The sequence below is a fragment of the Rhinopithecus bieti genome, unplaced genomic scaffold (assembly GCF_001698545.2).
Source record: "Rhinopithecus bieti isolate Rb0 unplaced genomic scaffold, ASM169854v2 scaffold_32014, whole genome shotgun sequence".
NCBI lineage: Eukaryota > Metazoa > Chordata > Mammalia > Primates > Cercopithecidae > Rhinopithecus > Rhinopithecus bieti.
Genome location: NW_016813639.1, coordinates 99,940 through 127,501, shown reverse-complemented (window position 1 = coordinate 127,501; position 27,562 = coordinate 99,940). Strand labels below are relative to the sequence as shown.

The 27,562-nt window shown below is 40.5% G+C and overlaps 2 protein-coding genes across 6 annotated transcripts in view; one reads left to right on the top strand and one right to left on the bottom strand.

Moving 5' to 3' along the window:
- The window catches only part of LRRC31 (leucine rich repeat containing 31), a 32,419-nt gene extending 27,435 nt beyond the window's left edge, over positions 1-4,984 (top strand). For both annotated transcript variants that reach the window (XM_017848816.1, XM_017848815.1), the window contains one exon: positions 3,999-4,984. In XM_017848816.1, the coding sequence (XP_017704305.1) occupies positions 3,999-4,330 (332 nt within the window). In that variant the 3' untranslated portion in view covers positions 4,331-4,984. The remainder of the gene's footprint in view (positions 1-3,998) is intronic.
- A 1,458-nt stretch (positions 4,985-6,442) lies between these two features.
- LRRIQ4 (leucine rich repeats and IQ motif containing 4) overlaps positions 6,443-27,562 on the bottom strand; it is a 26,410-nt gene continuing 5,290 nt past the window's right edge. For 3 of the 4 annotated variants that reach the window (XM_017848810.1, XM_017848808.1, XM_017848807.1), the window contains exons 2-6: positions 21,363-22,421; positions 15,327-15,500; positions 13,652-13,790; positions 11,116-11,312; positions 6,443-6,737 (exon numbers count right to left, since the gene is read on the bottom strand). In XM_017848810.1, the coding sequence (XP_017704299.1) occupies positions 6,585-6,737; positions 11,116-11,312; positions 13,652-13,790; positions 15,327-15,500; positions 21,363-22,382 (1,683 nt within the window). In that variant the 5' untranslated portion in view covers positions 22,383-22,421 and the 3' untranslated portion in view covers positions 6,443-6,584. The remainder of the gene's footprint in view (positions 6,738-11,115; positions 11,313-13,651; positions 13,791-15,326; positions 15,501-21,362; positions 22,422-27,562) is intronic. The other variant, XM_017848811.1, reaches the window with a different exon arrangement.

Here is a 27,562-nt window from a genome sequence, read left to right as displayed (position 1 = left end):
CGAGATGAGAGCAGACATTCTTGCCTTGCTTCCACTCTTAGTCCCCTAAGCTGAGGGGGAAAGCGTTCCATTTTTCACTATTAAGTATGACGCTAGCTATAGGTTTTTTTGTAGCTACCCTTTATCAGGCTAAAGAATCCTAATTTGCTAAGAGTTCTTGTAATGAATTTTGTCAGATTATTTTTCTGCATCTATTGAGATGAGCATTTAAAAAACTTTATAGTTTATTAATATCATGAATAATAATATTAATAATAATTAATAATATTAACTGATTTTTAAATGTTAAATCAGCCTGGTCATGATCATTATGTATTATCTTGCTTATATAGCATTGGATGTTATTTGCTAATTTTTTTTGAGGATATTTGTGCCTGTGTTCACAAGGGATAACAGCCTACTGGTTTTCTTATAATGTCTTTGGCTTTGTTATGAGGGTATAGATAGCCTCATACAATGAGTTGGGAAGTGTTCCTTCCTCTTTTATTTTCCAGAAAGATTGGATAAAATTGGTATTATTTCTTCCTCAACTGTTTCACAGAATTCACCACTGAAGCCATCTAAACTTGGAATTTTCTTTGTGGGATATTTTAAATTACCATTTCAATTTAAAAAATAGAGATAGAAAAAAAATAGAGCTAGGACTATTCCAGTTGTCTATTTCTTCTTTAAGTTTTGATAGTGTCTTTTAAGGAATTGGCCCATTTCATTAGGTTGTTGAATTTATGGAATTAAAGTTGTTTCCTTATTATCCTTTTACTGCCCATTGTGATACTTCCTGTCTCATTCCTGATATTGATAAGTTGTGTTTCTATCTCTTTGTTCTTGGCTAGTGTGACCAAAGGTATTAGTTTTCTGTTGCTGTGTAACATGTTAATTTGTGGATTAAAACAATATCCATGTATTTGTTCACAGTTCTTTTTAAAAGCTTATATAAATGTAAGGGGCACCAGTGCAGTTTTGTTCCATGGGTATATTGTAGTGGTGAAGTCTGAGATGCTGATGTAACCATCACCCGAATGAGTAATGTGGGAAGTAATTTCTCATCCCTCACCCGGCTCACAGTTCTGTAGGTAAGAAGTCTGGCACAGCTTGTGTTCGTTCTCTGTGTAGGGTATTACAACACTGAAATCAAGGTGTCAGCCAGGCTGAGTTCTCATGTGAAGACTCTAGGAATAAATCCACTTTCAAGCTCATTTTTGTTGTCAGAGTCTAGGACCTTGCAGCTGTAGGACTGAGGGTCCTCTTTTCTTGCTAATTCTCAGCTGGGGGCTGCTTTCAGCTACTAGAGGCCAGCCACATTCCTTGATACATGGCCCCTCATTTGCAAGCCTGGAGTGGATTGTCCGTGCCTCTCACACTTTAAATCTCTCTGACTTCTGTAACTTCCTTCCTCTTCTGCCACCGGTAGGAGGAAATTCTCTCTGCTTTCAAAGGGCTCCTGTGATTAGGTTAACTCCATATGGATAGTCTCCCTTTCTTAAAGTCGGGTGTGCCATATAGCCTAAGCTAATCTTGGGAGCAAAATCTATCACATTCAGTCCTGGGAACACAATGGAAACCTTAAGGTGGCTATTTAGAATTCTGACTATCACAAGGGTTTATTGATGTTGTGAGTCTTCTAAAAAATAAGCTTTTGATTTTATTTATTTATTTTCTGAATTAGACACCATTAAATATATTTAAGTTATTTTATTTAATGTTTATAATTAAAATTTGCTTCTTCAATTAGGTTTTTTTTTTTTTTCTTGAGACGGAGTCTCGCTCTGTCACCCAGGCTGGAGTGCAGTGGCGCAGTCTTGGCTCACTGCAAGCTCCGCCTCCCGGGTTCAAGCCATTCTCCTGCCTTAACCTCCCAAGTAGCTGGGACTACAGGTGCCCACCACTATGCCTGGCTAATTTTTGTGTGTGTGTGTATTTTTAGTAGAGACAGGGTTTCACCGTGTTAGCCGGGGTGGTCTTGATCTCCTGACTTCGTGATCCGCCCGTTTTGGCCTCCCAAAGTGGTGGGATTATAGGCGTGAGCCACCACACCAGGCCTCAATTAGGTCTTTTTTTTTTTTTGTCTGCATCAAATTTTATCTGCCATGTCTTCAGCCATTGTATATATATTTTTTAATCTTTACTGACAGTTTTTTCTCAGGTCAAATTTATACTTTTACATTTCATCAGGGTATATTTTACAGATCAGGCGTGGTGGCTCACACCTGTAATACCAGCACTTTGGGAGGACGAGGTGGGTGCATCACCTGAGGTCAGGAGTTTGAGACCAGCCTGGCCAACATGGCAAAACCCTGTGTGTAATAAAAGTAAAAAAATTAGCTGGGCATAGTGGCGGGTGCCTGTAATCCCAGCTACTTGGAAGGCTGAGGCAGGAGGATTGCTTGAACTTGGAGTTGGAGGTTGCAGTGAGCTGAGATTGCACCATTGCATTCCAGCCTGGGCAAAGAGCAGACTCTATCTCAAAAAACAAAAACAATAACAGCAACAAAAAACAAGTATTACTATATGTCGTTTTAGCAATTGCCACTTTTATATTTTTTCTAATAGAAACATTAAAAATTTGTTAATCACTAGCTTATGCACATTTTAAAAATAATTAATGGCATTTATTTTTTCACATAGTAAACTATAAAGAGTATATCTATGGCCTATGTTTCCACTATCTAGATTTTTAAAAATGTAATAAATCTAAAATAGTAAAATAGGATGAAAGAGAAAAAGCATGCACATTGTCTTTAACACTTAGTTAGGTCTCAAGAATATTGTGAGTAATGTTGCAAGACAGGAAGGAAGAGAGACACACATTGACATGGACACCTAGAGACAGAGTGCAGCTGCTGTGTGCACGGGTGGCTGAGCTCTCAAATTCACTGTGGAATGAAACTGTAGGCAAGTGAAAGTGATGGAGTTGGAACATCCTCCTTGATTGGAAAGCCATGTGTGTGAGGAAAGACTGAAAGACCAGGGCATGTTCAGTCCTAGAGGGATAAAGTTTGAGGGAGACCTGGCTGTTGTCTAACACTGCAGGGCTGACATGAGGAAGAAGGAGCTGAATGTTTCAGCTGACCGATGGGGGCACGGGGTGAAAGACACCAGAAGATAGATTGGGGCCCTGTGGGAGGGCTTCCTCCTGCTAGGAGCTGCTCTGTAATGCTGAGGCAAACTTGAAAGAACGGTTCAGGCAGAATTGTGGTGATCATCAGTAGAGAGGCTGTGAAAAGGATTTCTCTCTGATCATTTATTAGGAGGTTGGATAAGGAGACTTCCAAGATCCCTTTCATCTCCAAGATTCTACACAACTCACCTGATCTCTGCAATCCATTCCTGGGTTTGGTTGAAAAGGGAAGCATGTTCTATTTGCCTTGGTTATCTCTCCTGCCTCCTCTTACAGAAGTCTTTATTTCATCAACTTATTTATTTTCTGATCAAATAGCTCAGATTGTACATTAGTCATCATTTTTAAGTGCCATTGTAGGTAGTACCCATATAGGGAAAACTGTCATGTGTATTGGGGTCTCTAAGGTGAATTGGAAATTATCCAGGTATGTTCTGCATATGGAAAGTGCTCATTTAAATAATTGCTGGATGAAGAATGACTGAATGAATGAACAATGAACAATTAAACAGTATAAGCAGCAAGACGATTATTTACAAATGGTCCTTAGTTAAAGCCAATGAGCCATCACTCTTTATATTTAATTAGAGAAAGACTGTAGGAAGAGCTGGGACTCCAGTGGAGCAGAGAGCAGGAACTTGACAAAAAAAATTATTGGATTGGGATTTGGAAAAAGAAATTTAAAAAGCTGTAGATGGGATGTACAGAGAGGAAATCTGTTACCAATTTCAGATGTCCTGAATAAAGCTGCTAATAACAAATCATTACTAATTACTAATCTTGTCATTACTAGTCCTGGAGATAGTGTTATGGGAAATGGGAATAGCCATGGCAGACGGTATTCTTGTATGTTAGCATTTAGAGTGATTTTGTTTTCCAGCATCGGTCATACAGACGGGTCATCTGGCCAAACTGCGAAAGCTGGACCTGAGCTACAATGACAGCATCTGTGATGCAGGGTGGACCATGTTCTGCCAAAACGTGCGGTTCCTCAAAGAGTTAATCGAGCTGGATATTAGCCTTCGACCATCAAATTTTCGAGATTGTGGACAATGGTTTAGACACTTGTTATGTGCTGTGACCAAACTTCCTCAGATCACAGAGATAGGAATGAAAAGATGGATACTCCCAGCTTCACAGGAGGAAGAACTAGAATGCTTTGACCAAGATAAAAAAAGGAGCATTCACTTTGACCATGGCGGGTTTCAGTAAGCTGACTTCCCACATCCTGCTAAGCTACAAACCATTCTCCAAAGGAAAAGAACATGAACGAATTCCAGTGTCATGAACTGAATATCAACTTCTGGGCCGTTTAATGGGACTTATATTACAAGAGCTTTGTAAATATATGTATATAATATCTAATATAAGCATGCCATTATTCTCTGTCTCATGAAACAAAGACGGCATTTTTCAATGGATTTGTTTTGGATATATAATTAGTTCATTTACTGTTTAGAAGCCTTGCCAAAAGCGTTTAGATTCTGGTACTGCAACTGCTTTTCTCTTGCCCAGAAATGTTGTGCCTCTTCTTTTCCTACAAGTTAAATGTTCTAAATATAAAGGTGTGTGTGAGTGTGTGTGTGTGATTCTAATGTGAAAGGCACTAGCTGTCTAAGAGTTTCATGTATCATTACTATCACTATATGTATCTTAATGTGGTCTATGTAGGTTTTTATCAGAAAGCATACCCTTCTATGGTTTATTATTTTATGTTCTGGTGCCTTTTATCTCAGATACAAACCAGAACAATAATGATAGTCACTGACATATAAATCTTAGTAAAAGTGTTTGAAAATTTAAAACTCACTGTGAAAACACATCTTGTTAAAATACATTAAAACTTCTTTTTATTGTTTAAAAAAATTGTTAACATGTTGCCTCCAGGCATTTCTTTGAAATGGAATTGGCTCATAAAACTAATTTAGTTCATTAATGACAGTTTTCATGTTGCTCTAAACTATTTTTGAAATCTTTGATTTTCTTTTACTGGAGCATGAAAGTCATTGCATGGCAGAGAGGTTTGTATACACATTTCTATTCTGACCTGCTCTAGTCAAATTATGTTTTGCTTTCTTCTTACTACACTAATAATTAGTATTGCAATCACTGCCTGAAAGACATGCAAATTTAAAATCAACACTATTCCAAATTAAAACGTTTTCAGGATGAGGAGGTTTTGAATGCTGTAAAGGGGATATTTTGGGTTACATCGTATGAAAGAATACCATGAATACCATAAGCATTCCCAGGAATTCCATGAGTATCTATGCATATGTAAAAACCTATGCATGAATGTTCATAGCAGCTTTGTTCACAATAGCAAAAAAACTGGAAATGATGAGTGAAAGGTTAAACAAACTGTGGGACTATGAAATACTCCTTCAGCAACAGAAAGGAACAAACCACTGATCCATGCCCCAGTTGGATAGACTTCAAGTGGATTATGCTGAATAAAAAAGCCAATCCCAGTTACATACTATATGTTTCCATTTATGTGACATTCCTAAAATGACACAATTATGAATCTGGAGAACAGGTTAGGCACTGGGAGAGGAGTAGGCAGTAGGTATGGCTACAGAGGAATAGCACAAGGGAAACTTGTGGCAATGGAACAAATCTGTGTCTTGATTGTGATGGTGCCTACACAAAACTATATGTGACAAAATTGCATAGGATTACACACACACACACAAATGAGTGCAATGTTAATCTTCTGGTTTTGTTATTGTGCTATAGTTATGAAAGAGGTCAGCATTGAGGGAGGCTGAGCAGTGCATGGACCTACCTAAATATTTATTTGGAACTTCCTGTGAATCTATAATTATTTCAGAATAAAAGTTTTAAAAGTAGACTGGCTGGGTGCAGTGGCTTATGCCTGTAATCCCAGCATTTTGGGAGGCCAAGGCGGGTAGATCACTTGATGTCGGGAGTTCGAGACCAGCCTGGCCAACATGATGAAACCCCATCTCTACCAAAGAAATATAAAAGCCAGGCATGGTGGCATGCGCTTGTAGTCCTAGCTACTCAGGAGGCTGAGGTATGAGAATTGCTGGAACCTGGGAAATGGAGGTTGCAGTGACCCGAGATTGCACCACTGTACACCAGCCTGGGCAACAGAGTGAGATCCTCTCTTAAAAAATAATTAAAAATAAATAAAAGTAGGCAAATAGTATAACAAACTCCTGTGTACTCATCACCTTATTCTACAGTTACCAATGTATGGCCAATCTTGTTTCACTTGTACTCCTACCCACTTTCCCCTCCCCCTCCCATATTATTTAGAAGAAATTCCAAGGTGTTATATCATTTTATCCATAAATATTTCAGTAAAAGTAAGAATCATTTATTTTTACACATAAACATAATTTTATGAATAATTTTAATGTAGTAGGCATCTAATTCCTAGATATTTTGCCTTCTTAATCTGTCTAGGTCCATTACCCCAATTTATCAATTTATAGGATTATTTCTTTTTCCCCTTTCCTGGTTTTCCTTTTACATCCTTCTTTCCTTTCTTATCTTTTGGAGAAGTCTTTCCTTTCTTTCGTGGTTTTAGTAGTTCACCGAATTTCCCAAATCCTTTCCGTACCATTGTTCCACGCCACCACGCCTGAATCTGAAAACAAAATAAACCCATATTCAGCATCGGCTGGTATCACAATGAACTGGAGATTGTTAAATCTCTTTATTCTGATACGTGGTCTTGAAGATGTGGAGAATGGGATGTGATCAGAACTCTAAATTTTATTTTCTATATTTCTCAATTGGCCAGGCATTCAGACAAATTTTTTTAAAAATGCATTTATTGCTTTTATGTGCCAGGGCCTGCTCTAGACTTTTGGGCAACAGCAGAGAAATAACTGTCTCAACTTTATGGAGCTCACATTCCAGTGAGGGAAGAGACAGTAAAAAATAAACACACGAATGTTCAATTTGACAGACGGTGATGAGTGCTATGGAGGGCGACCATGCATGGTGAGGGGATCTGAGTGCCTATGCCCTGCCTTCCTGTTCCTTACTGGGCTGTCTGTGCTCCTGCCTAAAGCCAGCCCTCACTTGTTCCCTGGATCCTATTCCCTCCTACCTACCCAGCAATACCCCTCCTCTAGTAGCAGGCTTGTCCAGTGGCTCCCCACTTCTCTCTGAATAGAAGCCAAAGTTCTTATATGGCTTACAAGGCCCTCTCTGATCTGCCTCCTCAATCCTGACCCCTCTAACCTCTTAACTCCCCTTTCCCTGGCTCACTCTGCTCCAGCCATGTAGGCCTCCTCCCTGCTCAGACACACAGGCATAGTTGTGACTCAGGGCCTGTACATTCGCTGCTTCCTTTGCCTGGAACTCTTCTCAGTATTCAGATGGCTCACCTCTCCGCTGCTTCAAGGGTTTGGTCGATAGTCATTGCTATGGACTGAACTGTGTTGCCCCAAATTCGTATGTTGAAGCCCTAATCCCCAGTGTGATGGAAATTGGAAAAGGGGCTTTGGGGAGATGATTAGATTTAGATGAAGTCATAACGGTGGGGCCCTCATGATGAGATTAGTGGCCTTATAGGGAGAGACATCAGAGAGTTAGCACTCTCTAGTGCAATTTCTCTCTGTCTCCGTCTCTCTCTCTCTCTCTCTCTCTCTCTCTCTCTCTCTCTCTGTCTCTCTCTTTCTGCCATATGAAGACACAGGGAGAAGTCAGCTTCTACAGGCCAGGAAGAGGGCCTTCACCAGACTCCAATCATGCTGATACTCTGACCTTAGACTTCCGGCCTCCAGAACTGTGAGAAAATACAGTTCCGTTGTTTAAGCCATCTGTTCTATGGTATTTTGTTGTGGCAGCCTAAGCTAAGACTGTCATCTTTTCAATGAGGCCTACTCTGACAATCTTATTTAAATTACCCACTTCCCCACCTCCAAACACTACTGGCAATTTCAGTTCCCCTTAGGGTGACCTAGTTTTTTTTTTGTTTTCTTGTTGGTTTTTTTTCCCACAGTAGCACTCTCTAACATAGTATTTAAGTTTATGTTTTATATTTCATGCTTTTATTTCCCTCCTACTAGATTTTAAGTGCTGTGAGGACATAAATATTTGTTTTGTTCACTGATGTATCTCAGTGCTTAGAACAGTGTCTGGTACATAGTAGAAGCTCAATAAATGTTTGTTAAATGAATGAACAAATGAAAGAGGTGGCTGGGGGTATGTATGCTGTTTTATATAAGGTGAATCAAGGAAGGGCTCTCTGATAAGAGGACGTTTAAGCAGAGATGGAACGAAGTGAGGGCCAGAATCTTGCCCGTATCTGAGGGAAGCATCTCTGGGCACAGGAAAAGCCAGTGTTAAGGCCCTGAGCCAGGAGCATGCTTGGTCCTTGGAAGAACACCAGGTATCTGCTTATGACTGAAGCCCAGTGAGAGTAGGAAAGATGAGATGGGTAGTGAAAACAGCAGACTGATCAGGATCCAGGGAACAGCACTACTCTCTAGAGGCAGTTTAGAAATTTATGGGACTTTTTATTGTCTTAAGGTTAAGCAGTCTTCAGTTGTGTGGTCTGTACCCTGGTCTACAAAGCCTTTCCAACGGTGTGCAGGCATGGATAGGTTGAAGACAGTCCATTTCCTGAGCTTCAGCTTCCATCCCGAGAACATAACTGCAGATCCCCCATCCCAGTTGCCCCTTTGGTGCTCCACAGAAGAAGGGCATGCCTTGAACCCACCTGAATCTTACTATAGTGCATTGCCCTGGATTCCAAAAATCATTAGGACACACACACACACACACACACACACACACACACACACACAAGACAATTCAAAGTACAAGTGTTGATGAGAAAATGAATGACTGTAAGGACTAGTTAACCAATCCTTTTGCAAGACAGGTGGTTTCTAATTCTACCTTCAAGAAAAATAAGGGAAACCTAGTTGACATGTCAGCTAAGACCTGCTATCAATTTGGGGGATATAAATCTGGAAGAAGTTCAGAGATGTATGAAGCATTGTTTTTTTTAAAATAAAATATTACAGGCAAAAAAAGCTTCTTCCGTTCTCATTAACTCATCTGCGTGAACAAGTTTTCTCAAGGCTTTCATCTATAAAATGAAAAACAGGAGTAGAATCTGTAATAAACCCTGTGTTATTCTAATAATCATCAAGATTTATGCATGAATATATAAACTACACTAAAAAAACCCTCTCATTTTGGTACACTGTTCTAAAAAATCCTATATGTCTAATAATTTTTAAAATTTGTAAGAAATTTTATGTTGTTTTAGGTGATTTTATACTACTAATAGTTATAATGTATATACATTTTAAATTTTAAAATTTAATTTATATAAATATTTTTGTTGCCTAGAAGTACAAAAGAGCAATCTATGAAAGACATATGTGTATATATATAACCTTAGGATCAATTTTGAGGGGAAAGTAGAATGGAAGTACATGTTTAAGAAGAAAAGATATAAAAATTCTGCCTATAAAATAATAACTTGTTTAAGTATTTATAAATTGGTGTTGACAAATCATAATGATATTCAGTTTCCACTGGATATAGTTAAAATATTGTTCTAACAGCTCTATTTTAAAATGTCAACATTTAAAATTCACTGGAAATTAACATCCTTTGCAATGATTTAAACTTGTGGCCAGCAATATATTAAATATCATTTTAAGAATGTGCAAGAGGGTGCATGGTTTTTCAAAATGCTTTCAGGAAGTATTCAATTAAAACCACAACTTTCATTCTTTCAAGTGTAATCCATCCTGAGCATATACACATTGAAATAATTTTTTATTTTAGTTTTTGAGATAGCTATCACCCAGGCTGGAGTGCAGTGGCACAATCTAGGATCACTGTAACCCCTGCCTGCCTCCTGGGTTCAAGCAATTCTCCTGCCTCAGCCTCCAGAGTAGCTGGGATTACAGGCACACACCACCATGCCCAGCTAAGTTTTGTATTTTTAGTAGAGACAGGGTTTCACCATGTTGGTCAGGCTGATCTTGAACTCCTGACCTCAAGTGATCCACCCACCTCAGCCTCCCAAAGTGCTGGGATTATGGGCATGAGCCACCACGCCCAGCCTGAAATATATATTTGTATATAAATTACTTTTCTTTCTCCTTTAAATTGCTACTCAGGGATTATTTCAATTAAAATTATGTGCTTTTGTAGGTTTTTATTATTTCTGAATTCATTTTGGAATGGTAAAGGAGGTATCACAAAAGATTTATCGTAAAAGGGAGGACATTAGGTCTGATAGGGTTGAGGGCTATTGAGAGAAGATTTTACGGACCAAAGACTTGACTCCTACTCTGAGTGAAATGGAGGACTGCCAATTTCAGTGGAGTGGTGAGCTCTAGCCCATGTTTTAACATCATCAGTGCTACTGCTGAGCAGAAGGTATATTGTAGGGGAGCTGGCATGGAAGCAGGGACACCAGTCAAAGGGCTTATGTAGTCATCCGGCTGTGAGGTGATGGGGACTTGGGCCAGTTGGAGAATAAAGAACACTGGCTGAAGTGGAAACATTCCAGAACTGTTCTACATCTCCATGGGCTCAAAGGGCTAGAGCAGAATTACAAGGATCTCAGCCCTTTGATCCTAATCAATGGCAGCTCAGAACCCTGGACTCAGCTTCTCATCTATAAATGCTTTCATTTCTAATTTTAAAATGTATTTTACTGCTTTTGTGAATACAAGCTTTTTTCATTCCAATGAAATAGTCCAAGAATTTGAGATTGTTTGAAATTTTGAAGTTTTGGTTTCCTTTGCCTATTTGTTGGCTTCTTATTGGACAAAGAAATAAGGGACATAAAAGACAAAAATACTAGGGCTGACATTAAAAAATCTTCTTACCCTTAGCCCTGGTGACATAAAAGTTACTAAGTAAATTCTCTTTTCAGAAGCAGGACAAGGGTGTAAGGAGTTGCTCCATAGGATAATCTGTAATGTGTTTACCATTAGACTCCCTCTAAAGCAACTGTTATCAACAATCTGGGCTGATTTTACCTTTGTTGCCATCATATTCCTATTTCTGTTTTCCTTGAGGTATTTCCATATGACCTCATTGCCTTCAGCACACACTTCTTTTGGGGGTTCTTCCATGGGATTGTCCATCAGTGTCAGAACCTTAAGATTCAGTAGGGAATCCAAATTCTCTGGAAGATGGGTGAGCAAGTTGTCCTCCAGCAGTAATTCTTTCAAAGCTGAAAAGGTTTTTTTTTAAATGGTGGATCCATCTTAGAACAAACAATATTAACTTGTCACCTAATCCTGCCCACATAGATGAAGGATCCAATTCTGCATTTGCAAAAAGAATGAGAGGAAGGATGCACAAGATCCGACAAAACTTTTTCTACCATCTAATAAAAGTTCTAGCTCTGTTTGCTCCTTCCCATAATGAAGAGAACAGAATTCAGTCTCCAGATAGTCCAAATGCTTTGTTTGTTTAGAGCAACAGTTTTTAGCTGAAACTGACAGCCCACTGGGAAAAATCACTCTCAGACCCTGCTGCTCCTAAGGTCAGCGGGCTATTGATTTTTTTTTTTTTTTTTTTTTTTTTTTGAGACAGAGTCTCTCACTTTGTTGCCCAGGCTGGAGTACAGTGGCATGATCTGGGCTTACTACAACCTCTGCCTCCCAGGTTGAAATGATTCAAGTGCCTCAGCCTCCTGAGTAGCTGGGATACCAGGCACACGCCACCACACTTGGTTATTTTATTTTATTTTATTTTTTGAGATGGAGTCTAGCTCTGTCACCCAGGCTGGAGTCCAGTGGCGCGATATCGGCTCACTGCAACCTCCGCCTCCTGGGTTCAAGTGATTCTCCTGCCTCAACCTCCTGAGTAGCTGGGATTACAGACACCCCGGCTAATTTTTGTATTTTTAGTAGAGATGGGGTTTCACTGTATTGGCTAGTCTGGTCTCGAACTTCTGACCTCATGATCCACCCGCCTCGGCCTCCCAAAGTGCTGGAATTAGAGGCATGAGCCACCGCACCCAACCTACAACTTCTTTATAACAATTCAAAGTTGTTGAAGCCAGTGTCCATAAATATTAGAGACAGAAAAATAGAAAACACTGAAAATTTTGAGAATATTTCACTCCTCCAGGGACCAAGGACAGGATAAAAGTTTATGGTCAGGAGCATTACTAAGGAGTATTGCATACAACCCCTTGCCTCCAGTTTTTTTTTCCCCCGAGATGGAGTCTCGCCATCGCCAGGCTGGAGTGCAGTGGTGTGATTTTGGTTCACTACAACCTCTGCCTCCCAGATTCAAGCAATTCGCCTACCTCAGCCTCCCAAGTAGCTGGGATTACAGGCATGTGCCATCACACTCAGCTAATTTTGTATTTTTAGTAGAGATGGGGTTTCACCATGTTGGCCACCATGTTGGCCAGGCTGGTCTTGAACTCCTAACCTCAGGTGATCCGCCCACCTTGGCCTCCCAAAGTGCTGGGATTACAGGCATGAGCACTGCGCCCGGCCTTGCCCCCAATTTTTGAATGTCTTATGAGTAGGCATCAGCTTCCACTCTAATATTTCTTCATTCTTTTTTCATTAAAGAATAGCCATAGTTTGGGCCGGGTGCAATGACTCACGCCTGTAATTCCAACACTTTGAGAGGCTGAGGTGGGCAGATCACGAGGTCAGGAGATTGAGACCATTCTGGCTAACATGGTGAAACCCTGTCCTTACTAAAAATACAAAAAACAAAACAAAACAAAACCAAAAAAAAAAACTAGCCGGGCGTGGTGGTGGGCGCCTGTAGTCCCAGCTACTCAGGAGACTGAGGCAGAAGAATGGCGTGAACCCGGGAGGTGGAGTTTGCAGTGAGCCGAGATCTCGCCACTGCACTCCAGCCTGGGCAACAGAGCGAGACTCTGTCTAAAAAAATAAAAAGAAAGAAAAAAAATCGCTGTAGTTTGAAAACATGTGCATAAGCCTAGGGATTCGGAACCAAACAAAAAAAAGAAACATTTAAAATCTGATCCCAGTGGGTACTCAGCAAAAGCATGTTAAGTGAATGGATGAATGTACAAAGAATGGCTTAGTCTAGTAGAAAGTGTTTGGCTGTTTCAATAGGGATCACACATAGTTTTCCAGGTCAATCATGTAGGTCCAAGAAAGTCCGTTGCTAATTTCACCACTGTGGGCCAGTACTTTTTCTTTTATTCAAGTGACTCAATGACCTAGATGAAATTTACTGCAGGATCCCAATTCCAAATTCTGGCATACAGTAAGTGTACAGTAAATTCTTGTTGGTAGTGTAATGAATGTATGGGTGAATGCTAATTTTCTTAGCAGTTGCTATTCACTTTTCCATTCTAATAAATGACTTAACTGCCTTTGCAAGACTCTTAGCTGTACTAATCAGGACACCTGGCCTCCCCCATGTCACTGAGTGAGCCCTGCAAGGAAGTAATGGGATAGACTCAGTTCTCCCAACACCCAGATTGGTCTTTAGCAAAGCAAGGAAGCCATTCGCCATGGGAAATACTGGCCACAAACTCTACTAGGCTGTGAATCTACTAAGTTTCCTCACCTTGTGCTTGGCAAATGGCATCTGGAAGTTGCTTAAGCAAATTGTGCCGGCAATCAAGAACTTCTAGGTTAGGCATTGACCCCAAGGATACGGGCAGGTACTCCAGATGATTGTTCTCTATATATAGCTCTTTAAGACTCTGAAATAACATGAGTATACCATAATAATATACCTTGATTAATTAATTATAGTGACCAGAATCACCTGTGGGTGCCCATGCATTTTTTTTTTTTTTTTTTAACTTTAAATGGGGAGATAATGCATTGGGTTAAAGGGAAAAAGCATGTCTAAAGGATCATCATCAAGACATAAAATTATTTTTGAGTAAATCCATTAGACTTGGTTTCCATTTATGCAGGGAAAACAGACTACAGATATCTAGTGCTTATTTGTTTCACCAGAACTTTATGAAAAAATAATTTGAATAATTAACTACATTTATCATTAACTCTTTTTTAATAGCTAATTATCTGTGGCAGTTGCTACAGAATGATCATTGCTTCAACTATCAACGCAATATTGCCTCATGTGAAAGTAGCCAAAATGCACAGGGAATGGGTTTGAATGTATTCAAAATAACTATTTTCAACTTCACTGGGCAAAAATCTAATATTTGTACATGTACAGGTACAAAGGAAAAGATGATGAAAGGTGTTCTGTGAACACAGGGCAAAGGAATGGAGAATTAGGAATAGACTCCCTGTGTCATAGTGAGAATTACCTATGCTGTACATAGCATTGCATGGCTGGCGGTTATGTGGCAGCCCACGCCTACTTTATCATGTTTAAGAGTGCAGCAGGTCAGACGCGGTGGCTCACACCTGTACCCCAGCACTTTGGGAGGCTGAGAAGGGTGGATCACCTGAGTTCAGGAGTTCGAGACCAGCCTGGCCAACACGGCAAAACCCTGTCTTTACTAAAAATACAAAATTAGCCAGGTGTGGTGGCGGGCGCCTGTAATCCCAGCTATTTGGAAGGCTGAGGCAGGAGAATCACTTGAACCCGGGAGGTGGAGGTTGCAGTGAGCTGAGATTGTGCCATTGCACTCCAGCCTGGGCAACAAGAGTGAAACTCTATCTAAAAAAAAAATGTGCAACAACAGGAACATAAAAAAAAAATAGTTCTTTAAAGGATGAATACATGAAGATACCCTAGTATGGCTACTTTGAATGAAGTTATCCTGTTGCTTTGCAAGTATTCCTCACAGCCCTGTAGATCCAGGAAGCTGGTGCAATATGATTTCCCTTTTCCAAGCAGGGAGAGAGGTCACACTTGCCCTTACAGGAAATCCTGGGCACCAAAATGCAGGCTCCTAGCATGTCACTTGTATGATACTCTTTAACTTCAAAATAGTCCAGTTTTCAGGGGGCTACTTATAGAAAGTGGAAATTAAATGGAAAGAGGTAGACCCAATTTCTGTAACTGAAGCACACCAAATCACACAGTGGAAAGAAGTGTGGCAGGACATATCCAGCAGCAATCACAATGAAATGTTGAAGGGTTGTTCACGGACAGTGGAAACCTCAAAATGTAAAAATGATTGCTTGTTTGAAGCTGGAAATCTAGTATGGATGATGCTACATCCAGCCTGTGGAGACCTCATATTTTCTCAGTTTCAGTCAATTTAAGAGGCAGTGGCAGGTGCCTCTTAGCCTGCTCATTTGGGGAAGCTTACCTGCAGTTTCCTAATGTGTTCTGGCACATAGGTAAGTTTGAATCCCTGGTCTTGCCCAATGTATAATTTCTCTAAAGATGCTAAAGAAAGGACTTCCTCCGGAAAGGAAAGGAACTCATTTCCTGTTAGTCCAAGTATCTTCAGTTTTGAAAGTGAGCCCAATTCTGAAGGTAACTAGAAGTATTCCAAAAAGATAAGTTTCAGGTCAAGATTATTTTTAACAGTCAGCAGAGATAAATTGGGCTTTTGGTTCTGAGGCAGACTGCTAAACAAGTGGAGTAACTTAGCCTCTCCTACTGATGAAAAATTTGTGCACGTATCTGCATTACAGTATTTATACTTTGGATCTAAAATCTCTGATTTCACTTTTATGCACCACTTTAAACTGGAGCAATTTTTTGTGGCCGGGTGCGGTGGCTTATGCCTTTAATCCCAGCAGTTTGGGAGGCCAAGACCGGTGGATCACCTGAGGTCAGGAGTTCAAGACCAGCCTGGTCAACATGGCGAAACCCTGTCTCTACTAAAACTACAAAATTAGCCGGGCGTGGTAGTGGGTGCCTATAACCCAGCTACTTGTGAGGCTGAGGCAGGAGAATCTCTGGAAGGCAGGAGGCAGAGGTTATAGCAAGCCGAGATTGTGCCACTGCACTCCAGCCTAGGCGCCAGAGTGAGAGGCTGTCTCAAAAAAAAAATTTGGAGCAATTTTTAACCTATGTTCTTGCCATTTATGGACTGTAGTGTGGCAACTGCTTGACACTATTGAAAGAAAAATACTAAAGTCATGTGTAATAATACAATAATAATATTCATAATAAATTCAGTTACTGGAACTAATACATTTAGTGATATGACTCTAGTGATATGACTAATAATGAAATAATAATATTCATAATACATTCAGTTACTGGAACTAATACATTTCGTGATATGACTCTTCATCCTAAAAGGCTTTAATAATTTTGAAACTTCAGTTGAAATCTCAGTTGGAGGCAAACATATATTCACACCATTTAATCAGTGTTCAGTGAACTCCATTATGATCCTATCGTGTCGTGTTCTGCTTTTCAGTGAATACCCAGGCTTGTGTACCCTATGTTGGAACTGGGTTGGCATTTCACAGAGTGCCACACTTTCAGGGCTGAAAGGCCTTAAGAAGGTTCTCTATTTCAACCTTCTAATACAGTGGTTGCATACATTCTACAGCGAGCCATCCGTTTGTATCTAAACACCACCTCCTGTGAAGAAAAGCTCATTGTCTTCTATGGCTACTTCTAACCATCAGATTTCCCACTTTAGTACAGCCAAAATCAGCTTCACCATTTTATCTGCCTATCGGTTTCTTTCTGAACCATGGGAACCACATGGGAAAAAATTTCATTCTTAAAATATGTGACAATCACTCTGTTGACTGGGTTACAGAGATGCCTTATTTTCTTGTAGAAAAAAAAATTCCAGTTATATAGCTCAACAGCTCCTTAACTCATATGTTCCTTTATCTGGCTTAATTCCTAACTGGGAAATCCTTCCCCACAGTTCCCTGCTTGAGCTCATGGACATTCTTCGCGGCCATTCCCTAGTTAGTCACCCGACTTTCATTCCGGCTAGAGCACAGCTGAGCTGCTCCCACCCCACCTCTCTGTCGATAGCCGGAACAGACAGGTCATTGGTGAATGGGCCACTTACAGTTGGAGAAAAAAGAAAGTTAACTGTAGGACAACCTATCTGTAAAAGTTTCACATACTTGGAAAATAATGCATTTTCTCTTTTTTGTGTAGAGTAAGGACTCATTTTCCTAAAAATGCTGTAACAGTTTTCCAGTTTTATTTATTTACCTGTATATTTTAATTAGATCAAGTCAGTATCTGGAGAAACTGATGTTTAAGCTTTCCTCTTTGGCTATTTCAAAATTCTTCATCAAGCACTTAGAGCCCTTCAATACAAAATGCCTGCCTTCTGTGCAGTCCAAAACAATGAAAAAATATTTTTCAATCTAACCATTTTATTATAACCTAGAAATTTCACTCTTGTTGCTGTTTACTTAACTCATAAAGGCTTAGCTTTTCTTTTTCAAAGCACATTGAATGTTCAAAAAATTTTTTCAGAATATTTAAGATCCAGTAGTTAGTTTCATCATAGTCATAGTAAAGTATAATGAGAAGAAATCTAGATGTATAGAATAGAAAATCTGTAGAGCATTAGATGAAGACAATTACTGATGACACTATAATTGACATATAGCCATTTTGGGATCTGGTACATTGTTTTTTTTTGTTTTGTTTTGTTTTTGTTTTTTGTTTTTAGATGGAATTTCACTTTTCTTGCCCAGGCTGGAGTGGCAATTGTATAACCTCAGCTCACTGCAATCTCTGCCTCCTGGGTTCAAGCAATTCTCCTGCCTCAACCTCCTGAGTAGCTGGGATTACAGGTGCCCTCCACCATGCCCGGCTAATTTTTGAATTTTTAGTAGAGATGGGTTTCGCCATGTTGGCCAAACTCCTGACCTCAGTTGATCCACTCGCCTCATCCTCCCAAAGTGTTGTGATTACAGGCGTGAGCCACTGCACCTGGCCTGGTTTTCTCCTTTAATAGAAGTATACTCTACAAATAAAATCCATCTAGGTGCACATTGAAAATCAGATATTTTTGCATGCACACAGGCAAGTAGAAGCTACTGGTCAGGCTTTAAGAGCTAGTAACCCATGAGTTGAGTCTTTGGGGAGGGAGAGATAATGAGCTGGCTTAAAGGCCATGTTTCATTAAGGAGAGAAATGCATTGGAAGGTGGTATTAGCATGAGAGGAAATTGAGAAGGGAGGACAAATGCACACACACGCACAAAGCCCATCAGAATAACTGAAGAGGAAAAAGCAATGGTACATAGAAATTGTCATGTTCAATACAGTAATATTTAACATGTCTACATTTCAGTGCAGTTTGACTTGTGGTAAAACTTGGTATTGGATGAAGCTTATTTTTAACAAGCAGTCTGTGTGTGATTCGCTCCTTTGATTTCTTAAAATTTCTCTCAGAACAGGATTTGGTATTATTCATGGCTCAGTATAATGTGTCATCCTTCCCATATGTACTTTATATTTTAAGTCTTTCACTCCAGCTGCAGAATGACAGACTTATCCACCAAAAGGAATTTCTTACATCAGCAGTGGAATAGTTCAGTGGAATGGGCTCTCACGGAACCTCAAAAATCCTCCAAGGTGAGTTGCTACATCAGTAGAGATTAAGTCCTAGAATTTCGTCCTGAATCTACAAGTTACCATCAAAATGTTTACTTCCTGAAAGGCAGCTTTAAAACCCCATAGCAATTCGGGGAAAAAAGTTCTAGAAATAAAAAATCAAATAAAAGATTTTTTAGCAGCTGGGCACAGTGGCTCATGCCTGTAATTCCAGCACTTTGGGAGGCTGAAGTGGGCGCATCACGAGGTCAGGAGTTTGAGACCAGCCTGGTCAATATGGTGAAACCCTGCCTCTACTAAAAATACAAAAATTAGCTGGGTGTGGTAGCAGGCGCCTGTAGTCCCAGCTACTCAGGAGGCTGAGGAAGGAGAATCGCTTGAACCTGGGAGGTGGAGGTTGCAGTGAGCCGAGATGGCACCATTGCATTCCAGTCTGGGTGACAGAGCGACAGTTCATCTCAAAAAAAAAAAAAAAAAAAAAAAAAAAAGATTTTTAATAATAAACCTGTAAGGACCAGGACTTTTGTAATGTATGGGGAACACATGAGACTGGTGTCCATGGCCAGGTAAAGCAGACCTATTATTTGATTACAGTTGTTGATTTCCAAATTCCCCTTTTTACTCCCTCTACAGTTGTCTTTTGCTCTTAACAACTGTTTTTTTTTCTTTTTAAATCAAATATTATAGGACAGGCATGGTGACTCACGCCTGTAATCCCAGCACTTTGTAAGGCCAAAACGGGCAGATCACTTGAAGCCAGGAGTTTGAGACGAGCCTGGCCAACATGGTGAAATCCAGCCTCTATTAGAAATACAAAAGTTAGTCGGGTGTGATGGCGCACACCTGTAGTCCCAGCTACTTGGGAGGCTGAGGCAGGAGAATCGCTTGAACCCAGGAGGCAGAGGTTGCAGTGAGCCGAGATAGCACCACTGCACTCCAGCCTGGGTGACAGAGTGAGTGAGACTCCATCTCAAAAATAAATAAATAAAATTAAAATAAATAGAATATTATAAAATAATAAAGAAACATAAACCCATGCATGCCCAACTGCCCAAATCTTTTAATAAACCAAATGAAACACTGCAATTAAGTTCAGTCCCCTTAGGATCTCTTACCCATTTGCTTTCTTGGTTTTTTGTTTTTTTTTTTTTGAGACGGAGTCTCGCTCTGCCGCCCAGGCTGGAGTGCAGTGGCCGGAACTCAGCTCACTGCAAGCTCCGCCTCCCGGGTTCACGCCATTCTCCTGCCTCAGCCTCCGGAGTAGCTGGGACTACAGGCGCCCGCCACCTCGCCCGGCTAGTTTTTTGTATTTTTTTTTTTTTAGTAGAGATGGGGTTTCACCGTATTAGCCAGGATGGTCTCGATCTCCTGACCTCGTGTTCCGCCCGTCTCGGCCTCCCAAAGTGCTGGGATTACAGGCTTGAGCCACCGCGCCCGGCCTGCTTTCTTGGTTTTTAAAGGCACATTCCTACATTGCCCAGTATGGTCTTGAACTTCTGGCCTCTAATGATCCTCCCTCCTTGGCCCCCTAAAGTGCTGGGATTAGAGGAGTGAGCCACTGCACCCAGCTGCTTCTCTATTTTGTTGACTTCCTTCTCTCTTCCCAGAGGCAGCCACCTTCAGGAATTTAGTTTTCTTCCAGTTAGTATTTTATATTTTCATTATATATAAAAATATCCATAAAATATGTGTTGTGTGTATATGTGTGTATGTATATATATATAGTTTTGTGTGATTTTAAAATTTATAAATGGTATCACAATGTTCTGCAATTTGATGTAGAACTTTAGGTTTTCCTTTCAACAAACATCACAATTTTGAGATCTATCCATATTGGCACATACAGTACCAGTTCACTTAAATTACTATATAACTTCATTTTATGAATATATTGAAGTTTATTTGCCCACTCCCCTACTGACATTTAGATTGTCTCCCATAATTTCATGATTATCAACAATGCTAAATGACCATTTTTGAATATGCCACCCTGCACACACGGGACAGTTTCTCTAGGGACAGATCTGGTTTTGCAGTTTCCTATGGATGAAACTTTAGGCTTCTAAGGCTGTATGTATTAGAAACATCTGCTGTTAATGGAAACTCTGTCGGGAGATGGTCTTTGTTAAGAATATAGACCCTGCGCTGGGCGCGGTGGCTCACGCTTGTAATCCCAGCACTTTGGGAGGCTGAGGCGGGGGGATCACGAGGTCAGGAGTTTGAGACCAGCCTAGACAACACAGTGAAACCCCGTCTCTACTAAAAATACAAAAATTAGCTGGGCATGGTGGCAGGTGCCTGTAATCCCAGCTATTCGAAAGGCTGTGGGAGGAGAACCGCTTGAACCCGGGAGGCGGACGTTGCAGTAAGCCGAGATCACCCAACTGCACTCTAGCCTGGGCGACAAAGCTAGACTCCATCTTGGGGGGCGGGGGAGGGGGGGAAGAATGTAGACCCTGGAGCCTGGCAGCTGTGGGCTGGAATCGCGGCTGTATCACTTACAGGCTGTGTAGCCTTGGCCATGTTAGTTAAGCTCCCTGCCCCTCACTTCCTTCATATATCATTGAGGACACAGTCGTTGTGAGAGGTAAACGAGATGCTCCATGTAAACACTTAGCTCAGTGACTGGCACATACACCCTCTAAATAAACATTAGCTACTATTGTGATTACTGCTGCTATTAGGGGAAAAGAAAGTAATACAAAGTATCACCTTGTTGAATATTTAGTAATCTTGGATTTTCGCCCATAAAGTCAGTTTAAATTTGCTGTTTAGACACTGAACCAACGTAGGGCAGGAAGGACCCTGGATGAGAGCATAGTCACAGCCAGAAAGGGAATCCGTACCTGTCCTATTTTATTGTCATCCAGTCCCAGGACTTCAAGGTTCTTCAGCGCACAGATCTGCAGCGGGCAGTGGTCCAGATGATTCTGGCTTAGGTCCAGGAAGCGCAAGTTGACCAGGCGCCTGACGCAGCCCCGCAGCCTGTGCAGGCCTGTGTTTCCCAGGTAGAGCAGGTGCAGCGAGGTCCACCTACAAATGAGGTATGGCACCTTCTCCAGGAGGTTCCCACTCAGCCCTATTTCCATCATCTTCCTGAGCTCGGCGAGGCTCTTCGGGATGGAGTGGAGGAGGTTATGGGATAAATCGAGCACCGACAGTTGGCTACAGTGGCACAGGGACGCGGGCAGAACGGGAAGGTTGTTAGAAGCAACATAGAACTTCTGCAGCCCCGTCAGGTGCCCGATCTCTTCTGGGATGGCACCGATTTTGTTCTCGTCCAGGTCAATGATCTCCAGATTATAGAGAACACAGAGCTCCTGGGGGAAAACTTCAAATTGGTTTCGCTTAAGGTAGATCTCCCTCAGCTTGGTTTGGTTCACTATTTCCTTGGGCAGACATTTCAAGTGGTTTCCGGTCAGTCCCAGCAGCTCGAGATGGTGGAGGTTTTTACAGATGACGACGGGAATTTCCTTCAGGTCGGTCTGGTAGAGCCGGAGCTCGCGCAGGGCGTGGAGGAAGCTGACGATGAGAAGGGAGGAGGAGAAGATGGGGTTGTAGCTCAGGTCCAGTCTCTCCAGGCTGCTCAGCAGCCCCAGCGCCGGGCACAGGCTCCTCAGGTTGTTTTTGTCCAGGTAGAGGACCCTGATGTTCCTCAAACGCTGAATCTCCTGGGGAATTTCTTCAATCTGGTTGTTCTCCAAATGCACTTCTTCTAATTCTGTGAATGTGAAGATTTCCAACGGAATGGCAGTCAAGCTCTGATTAGAGGCATCAATGAAAAATGTTCTATCATTGACGTGCTGTGGATCATTTCTCTGATGAATTTTAGATGAATGTTCTACTGATTTTATGTCTTTTGACATTATTGTGAAGAAAAGCACAAATATTCAAAATCTGAAATACTGTGAAAAGGATGAAAAAAAATCAGAATTTACCTGCCACCAGACTTGCTATCCTGAAGAAAAATAAAATTAAAACCTAGTTGATTAAACTTACTGCTTGAAACTATGACAGAACATAAAATTTAGGTTTTTGCATTTCATGTTAGAAGAATTAAAGTGTAGACTCCTTCCCCTAACACGTAGACTCACATAAAAAAAAAAAAAAAAAAAGAGATTAACTTCATTTTTTTTTATTTATTAATTTTTGAGATGGAGTTTCGCTCTTGTTGCCCAGGCTGGAGTGCAATGGTGTGATTTCGGCTTACTACAACCTCTGCCTCCTGGGTTCAAGCGATTCCCCTGCTTCAGCCTCCAGAGTAGCTGGGATTACAGGCACCCACCACCATGCCCAGCTAAATTTTTTTTGCAATTTTAGTAGAGACAGGGTTTCACCATGTTGGCCAGGCTGGTCTCAAACTCCCGACCTCAGGTCCACTCGCCTTGGCCTCCCAAAATTCTGGGATTAAGCCGCTGTGGGCGCCAGGCCTAATTTTCAGCGTTAAAAAAAAAAAAAAAAAAAAAAAGCCTATTCTGAATGTTTCCAGTAGGATGTAGAAGGTTCAAAAGATTCTTGCTCTTACCATAACACTGAGAAAACACTAGGGAAAAAACCCTCATATTTTAAAATGTACGTATTTTTCCTTAAAGCCACGCAGAGAGCCAAAAGATACAAAGAAAGGCAAAAAAAAAAAAAAACAAAACAAAAAAACAAAACAAAACAAAACAAAAACAAAAACAAACAAACAAAAAAACAAAGAAAAACAAACGCAACAAAAAAACAAAAAACAACGCGAAAAAAAACTCCCCCCCCAAAACACTAATATTCCTAGAGCTGCACCAGCCTTGTGCCTAAATAACATAGAGGACCGCTGGTAAGTAGACCTCCTCATGTGGCTGATGGCAGTTTGGCTAAGTTTTGAGGACTGTCAGGCAGAGAAAACAACTCTTTACAGGCACAGGCAAAGGAAGCTTCCGGGAGAAGAATAAACGCTGGCAAACTTTTAACAGTCATGTGTAGGCTGGCTAGTGGAGTTAGAATCTGGCAGTAGCCCCAGTGCAAAGTCGCATTCTCCCCACTAAACTAGTTCTTCCCATTAGTCCTTTGGCCTGGCTAAGTGGCCAGCAGGGAAAATTGGCAGGCTGGAGCGAAAGAACAGAGGACCTGTAGTTTCACGGGCCTTAAGTACTGAAGCTGGCTGGAAGGGGGCTAACTCTGTCTAAGGCGAGACATTTGGAACTGCAGTTAATGAAATGAACTAAAACCGCAACCCAGAACATAATTGAAAGTCTAATAACATGAGAGACAAATCATGTCGGCATGGATTAAGAATAAAGCTCAATAATGTTAGAATGTTAGTATTCGCCCCAATTGGTATCTATAGTTTTTATGGTAATGTCAGTCAAAATTTTAGCAAACTTTTTTTTTCTTTTTGGTTAGAAGTAACAAGCTGATTCTAAAATTTATGGAAAATGGCAAAGGAACTAGGCCGGGCGCGGTGGCTCACGGCCCTGTAATGCCGCAGCTCACTTTTGGGAGGCCAAGACGGGGCGGTATCACAGGTCAGGGAGATCGAGACGCGCACGGTGAAACCACGTCTTCTACTAAAAAAAAAAAAAAAAATACAAAAAATTAGCCGGGCGCCGGTGGCGGGCCCGCGCTGTAGTCCAGCACTCCCAGAGCCTGTGCCAGTAGAATGGCGGGAACCGGGAAGCGGAGCTTGCAGTGGCGGCTCGAGATCGCGCGCAGCTGCACTCGCAGCCTATGGCGAGCAGAAGCGAGATCCGTCTCAAAAAAATAAAAAAAAAAAAAAAAAGAAAATGCAAAGGAACTAAAGATAATCTTTAATGAAAACAAAATCAGCAGACTTACACTACTAGGCTTATAAATCTTATAAATGCAAGATGTGAATATTGTATTTCAGAAGGGTAAGTCTTTAGTACACACACACACACACACAGAGTCTGTGGGGGAAAGGCAGAGAACAACATGACATGATAGTGGCAAGGTTGGCGGTAGCATCTTTGAACTTCTTTTTAGCATGAAGACAGTCCTTCTGGAGTATCTGGACCTCTCATCCATTGCAGAAGCCTAGTCCCTAGATGAAGGGGATACATTTCTAGTTCCATACATAATACTACTATTCCTCAAAACACAACACTATGTGCTTCAGGAGCTTGTTGCTTTATGCCTGGACTCAAAACCAGCTCCGAGACAAGTGTTATTTAAATAAAATGAAATATTTAACACTGATTTTGTTTAAAACTAGCTGTCTCTAACATTTTTGTCATTTAGTCATCAGGCAGATTAAATTTATCTAATACTATTTAGTCCTGTAAGGTAAAATCTCCAGTTTCCTACTTGCAAATTTCTGAAAATTCTCCACAGTATGTAGACTGAGGCGATAATACAAATAAAAATAGGGAACACCTAGAACAATGATTATGTACTCTAGGCTTTACTTAAAGTAACCTAATCAATCTTTACAACAATCCTATGCAGCAGGCATCACTGTTAGCCCGTTTCACAGATAAAGAAATTGTATAACTGAAAGGGCTCTTCTCAGAACATCGTAGGAAGTGTGAGTAAGAGCAGAGAATTGGACACAACTTCACCTAGAGTTTTAACATCACTCGTTTACAGGAAACCTGGCATTTATTAAAATCATTCTTCTTGGGTGTGAGATTTTAGACTTGATTTTACTGTGCAGCATTACAACAAAGTCACTTGGGAGAAATTTATGTGGATTAGAATTAATATGAGGGTGTCTGGGCTTCCAGACACATGAAATAACTTATTTCTCTTAACATTCATCTTTCTCCATAATAAGACCTGCTTAGAATATCTAATTGTGTGTGTATGTTATCTCACCTTAATCATATATCCCATCAATTTGACGGCCCCCTGAAAGCTATACATACGCCCGTATTTCACATTCATTTGTGGATTTAATAAAAAGAGATTGTAAAGCCCGGATTTGCAATAGTTTTGCCAGTAATTCCACCACAGTAAATGAGAATGGGGAAGATTTGGTCTTTTTTGGCCATTTTTTTCCTAGGGATTGCTACCCAAATGTGATCTAATTTACTTATTATTACAATCCAATATTATGGTGGGGTGGTTTCTAAATTAAATAATTGTTGCATCTTCATTTGAAGGAGCCAAGATTTGCATAGTTTAACAATTAGCTTTCTTTGTGTAACTCCAACACCTGAGAAAATCATTTAAGAAACTAATCAGCCCTCTCAAATTTACAGTGAGTGTTCATGCTTTTGTTTCCAAGTCCGTCTATGTGCAAACTGGATAGGTAAGACTAGGTTCCTGAGGTCAATATGGTGCGCGACTCTCTCTGTTAGCATAAAAATCCATTTATAGTTAAAAGAATTTCAAGATTTTGCTTAAAACCTCATTCAGCAGATCTATTCCTTCTAAAAACTGGTGAACCACAAACAAACTAAAAGTAACCTTAATTGACTTCAGACTGGAAATTCATGTAATGGTAACAAAGAGTAGCAGAATATGCCACTCCAAAATATGCCACTTTGGTATGAGGATTACTTTAAGCTAAAGACACTTGAAAAATGGCAGATGCAAGAAGTGTATTCTAATCTTCCCTTTCCCTCCTTGAAAACAAGAGCTAAAACCTCCCATGCAAAACATGCCTTCCCTATACCAGAAAGAAAATTCTTCAACAGGGAGTCATAGCTGAGAGAATTCTGTACAAATACATCTTGTTAAAAAAAAAAAATCCTGGAGGCAGAGCAAGATGGCTGAATAGAACCCTCTAGCAATCATCCCCTCCAACAGGAACACCAAACTGAACAACTATTCACAAAAGAAAGCACCTTCATAAGAACCAAAAATCGAGTTTGCAATCACAGTCCCTGGTTTTAACATCATAGCAAGGAAAGAGGCACTGCAGAGGGTAGGAAAGACAGTCCTGGATTGTCAGAACCATCCCTCCTCCATCCCCCAGCAGTAGCCACGTGGCAACAGAGAGAGAATATGTGTGCTTTGGGGAGGGAGAGAAAAGTGACTGTGGGGCTTTGTAATGGACTTCAGTGCTGCCTGTCACAATGGAAAGCACTACTGGGTAGAAATTCAGTTGGTGCTCATGGAGGGAGCATTTAGACCAGCCCTAGCCAGAGGGGAATTGTCCATGCCAGTGGGTGGAACCTGAGTTCTGGCTAGCCCCAACACTGTGGGATAAAGTGCTCTGGGGGTTCTAAATAAACTTGAAATGCAGTCCAGGTCACAAGGACTGCACTTCCTGGGCAAATCTTGATGCTGTGCTGGGCTCTGAGGAATTGCTCTTGAGGTGCTAAATGTATTTTAAAAAACAAGACCCAGTGATCGATGTGTGGTCTGCAAGAAATACATTTCACCTATAAAGACACACATATGCTGAAAATAAAGGAATGGGAAAAGATATTCTATGTGAATGGAGAACAAAAGGAGCAGGAGTAGCTACACATATATTAGACAAAATAGATTTCTAGACAAAATAAATTTCAAGACAAAAGCTATAAAAAAAGACAAAAAAGGTCATTATATAATGATAGAGGGGTTCATTCATCAAGAGGATATAATGATTGTAAATATATATACACCCAACACTGGATCACCTAGTTATGTAAAGCAAATATTACTAGAGATAAAGAAAGAGATAGACTCCAGTATAATAATGGCTGTTGATTTCAGCATTGGACACTTTCAGCATTGGACAGATAAAGACAGAAAATCAACAAAGTAGCATTGGAATTAATCTGCACTATAGATCAAATGGACCTAGATATTTACAGAACATTTCACCCAACAGCTGCAGAATACACATTCTTTTCCTCAGCACATGGATCTTCTCAAGGATAGACCACATTTTAGGTCACAAAACAAGTCTTAAAAATTTCAAAAATATCAAAATCATATTAAATATCTTCTCTGAGCATGGTGGAATAAAACTAGAAAGCAATAACAAGAAGAAATTTGGGAATCATACAAATACGTGGAAATCAAACAACATGCTCCTGAATAACCAGTAGGTCAATGAAAACATTAAGAAAATTTTAAAATTCTTGAAACAAATTAAAATAGAAACACGGCTGGG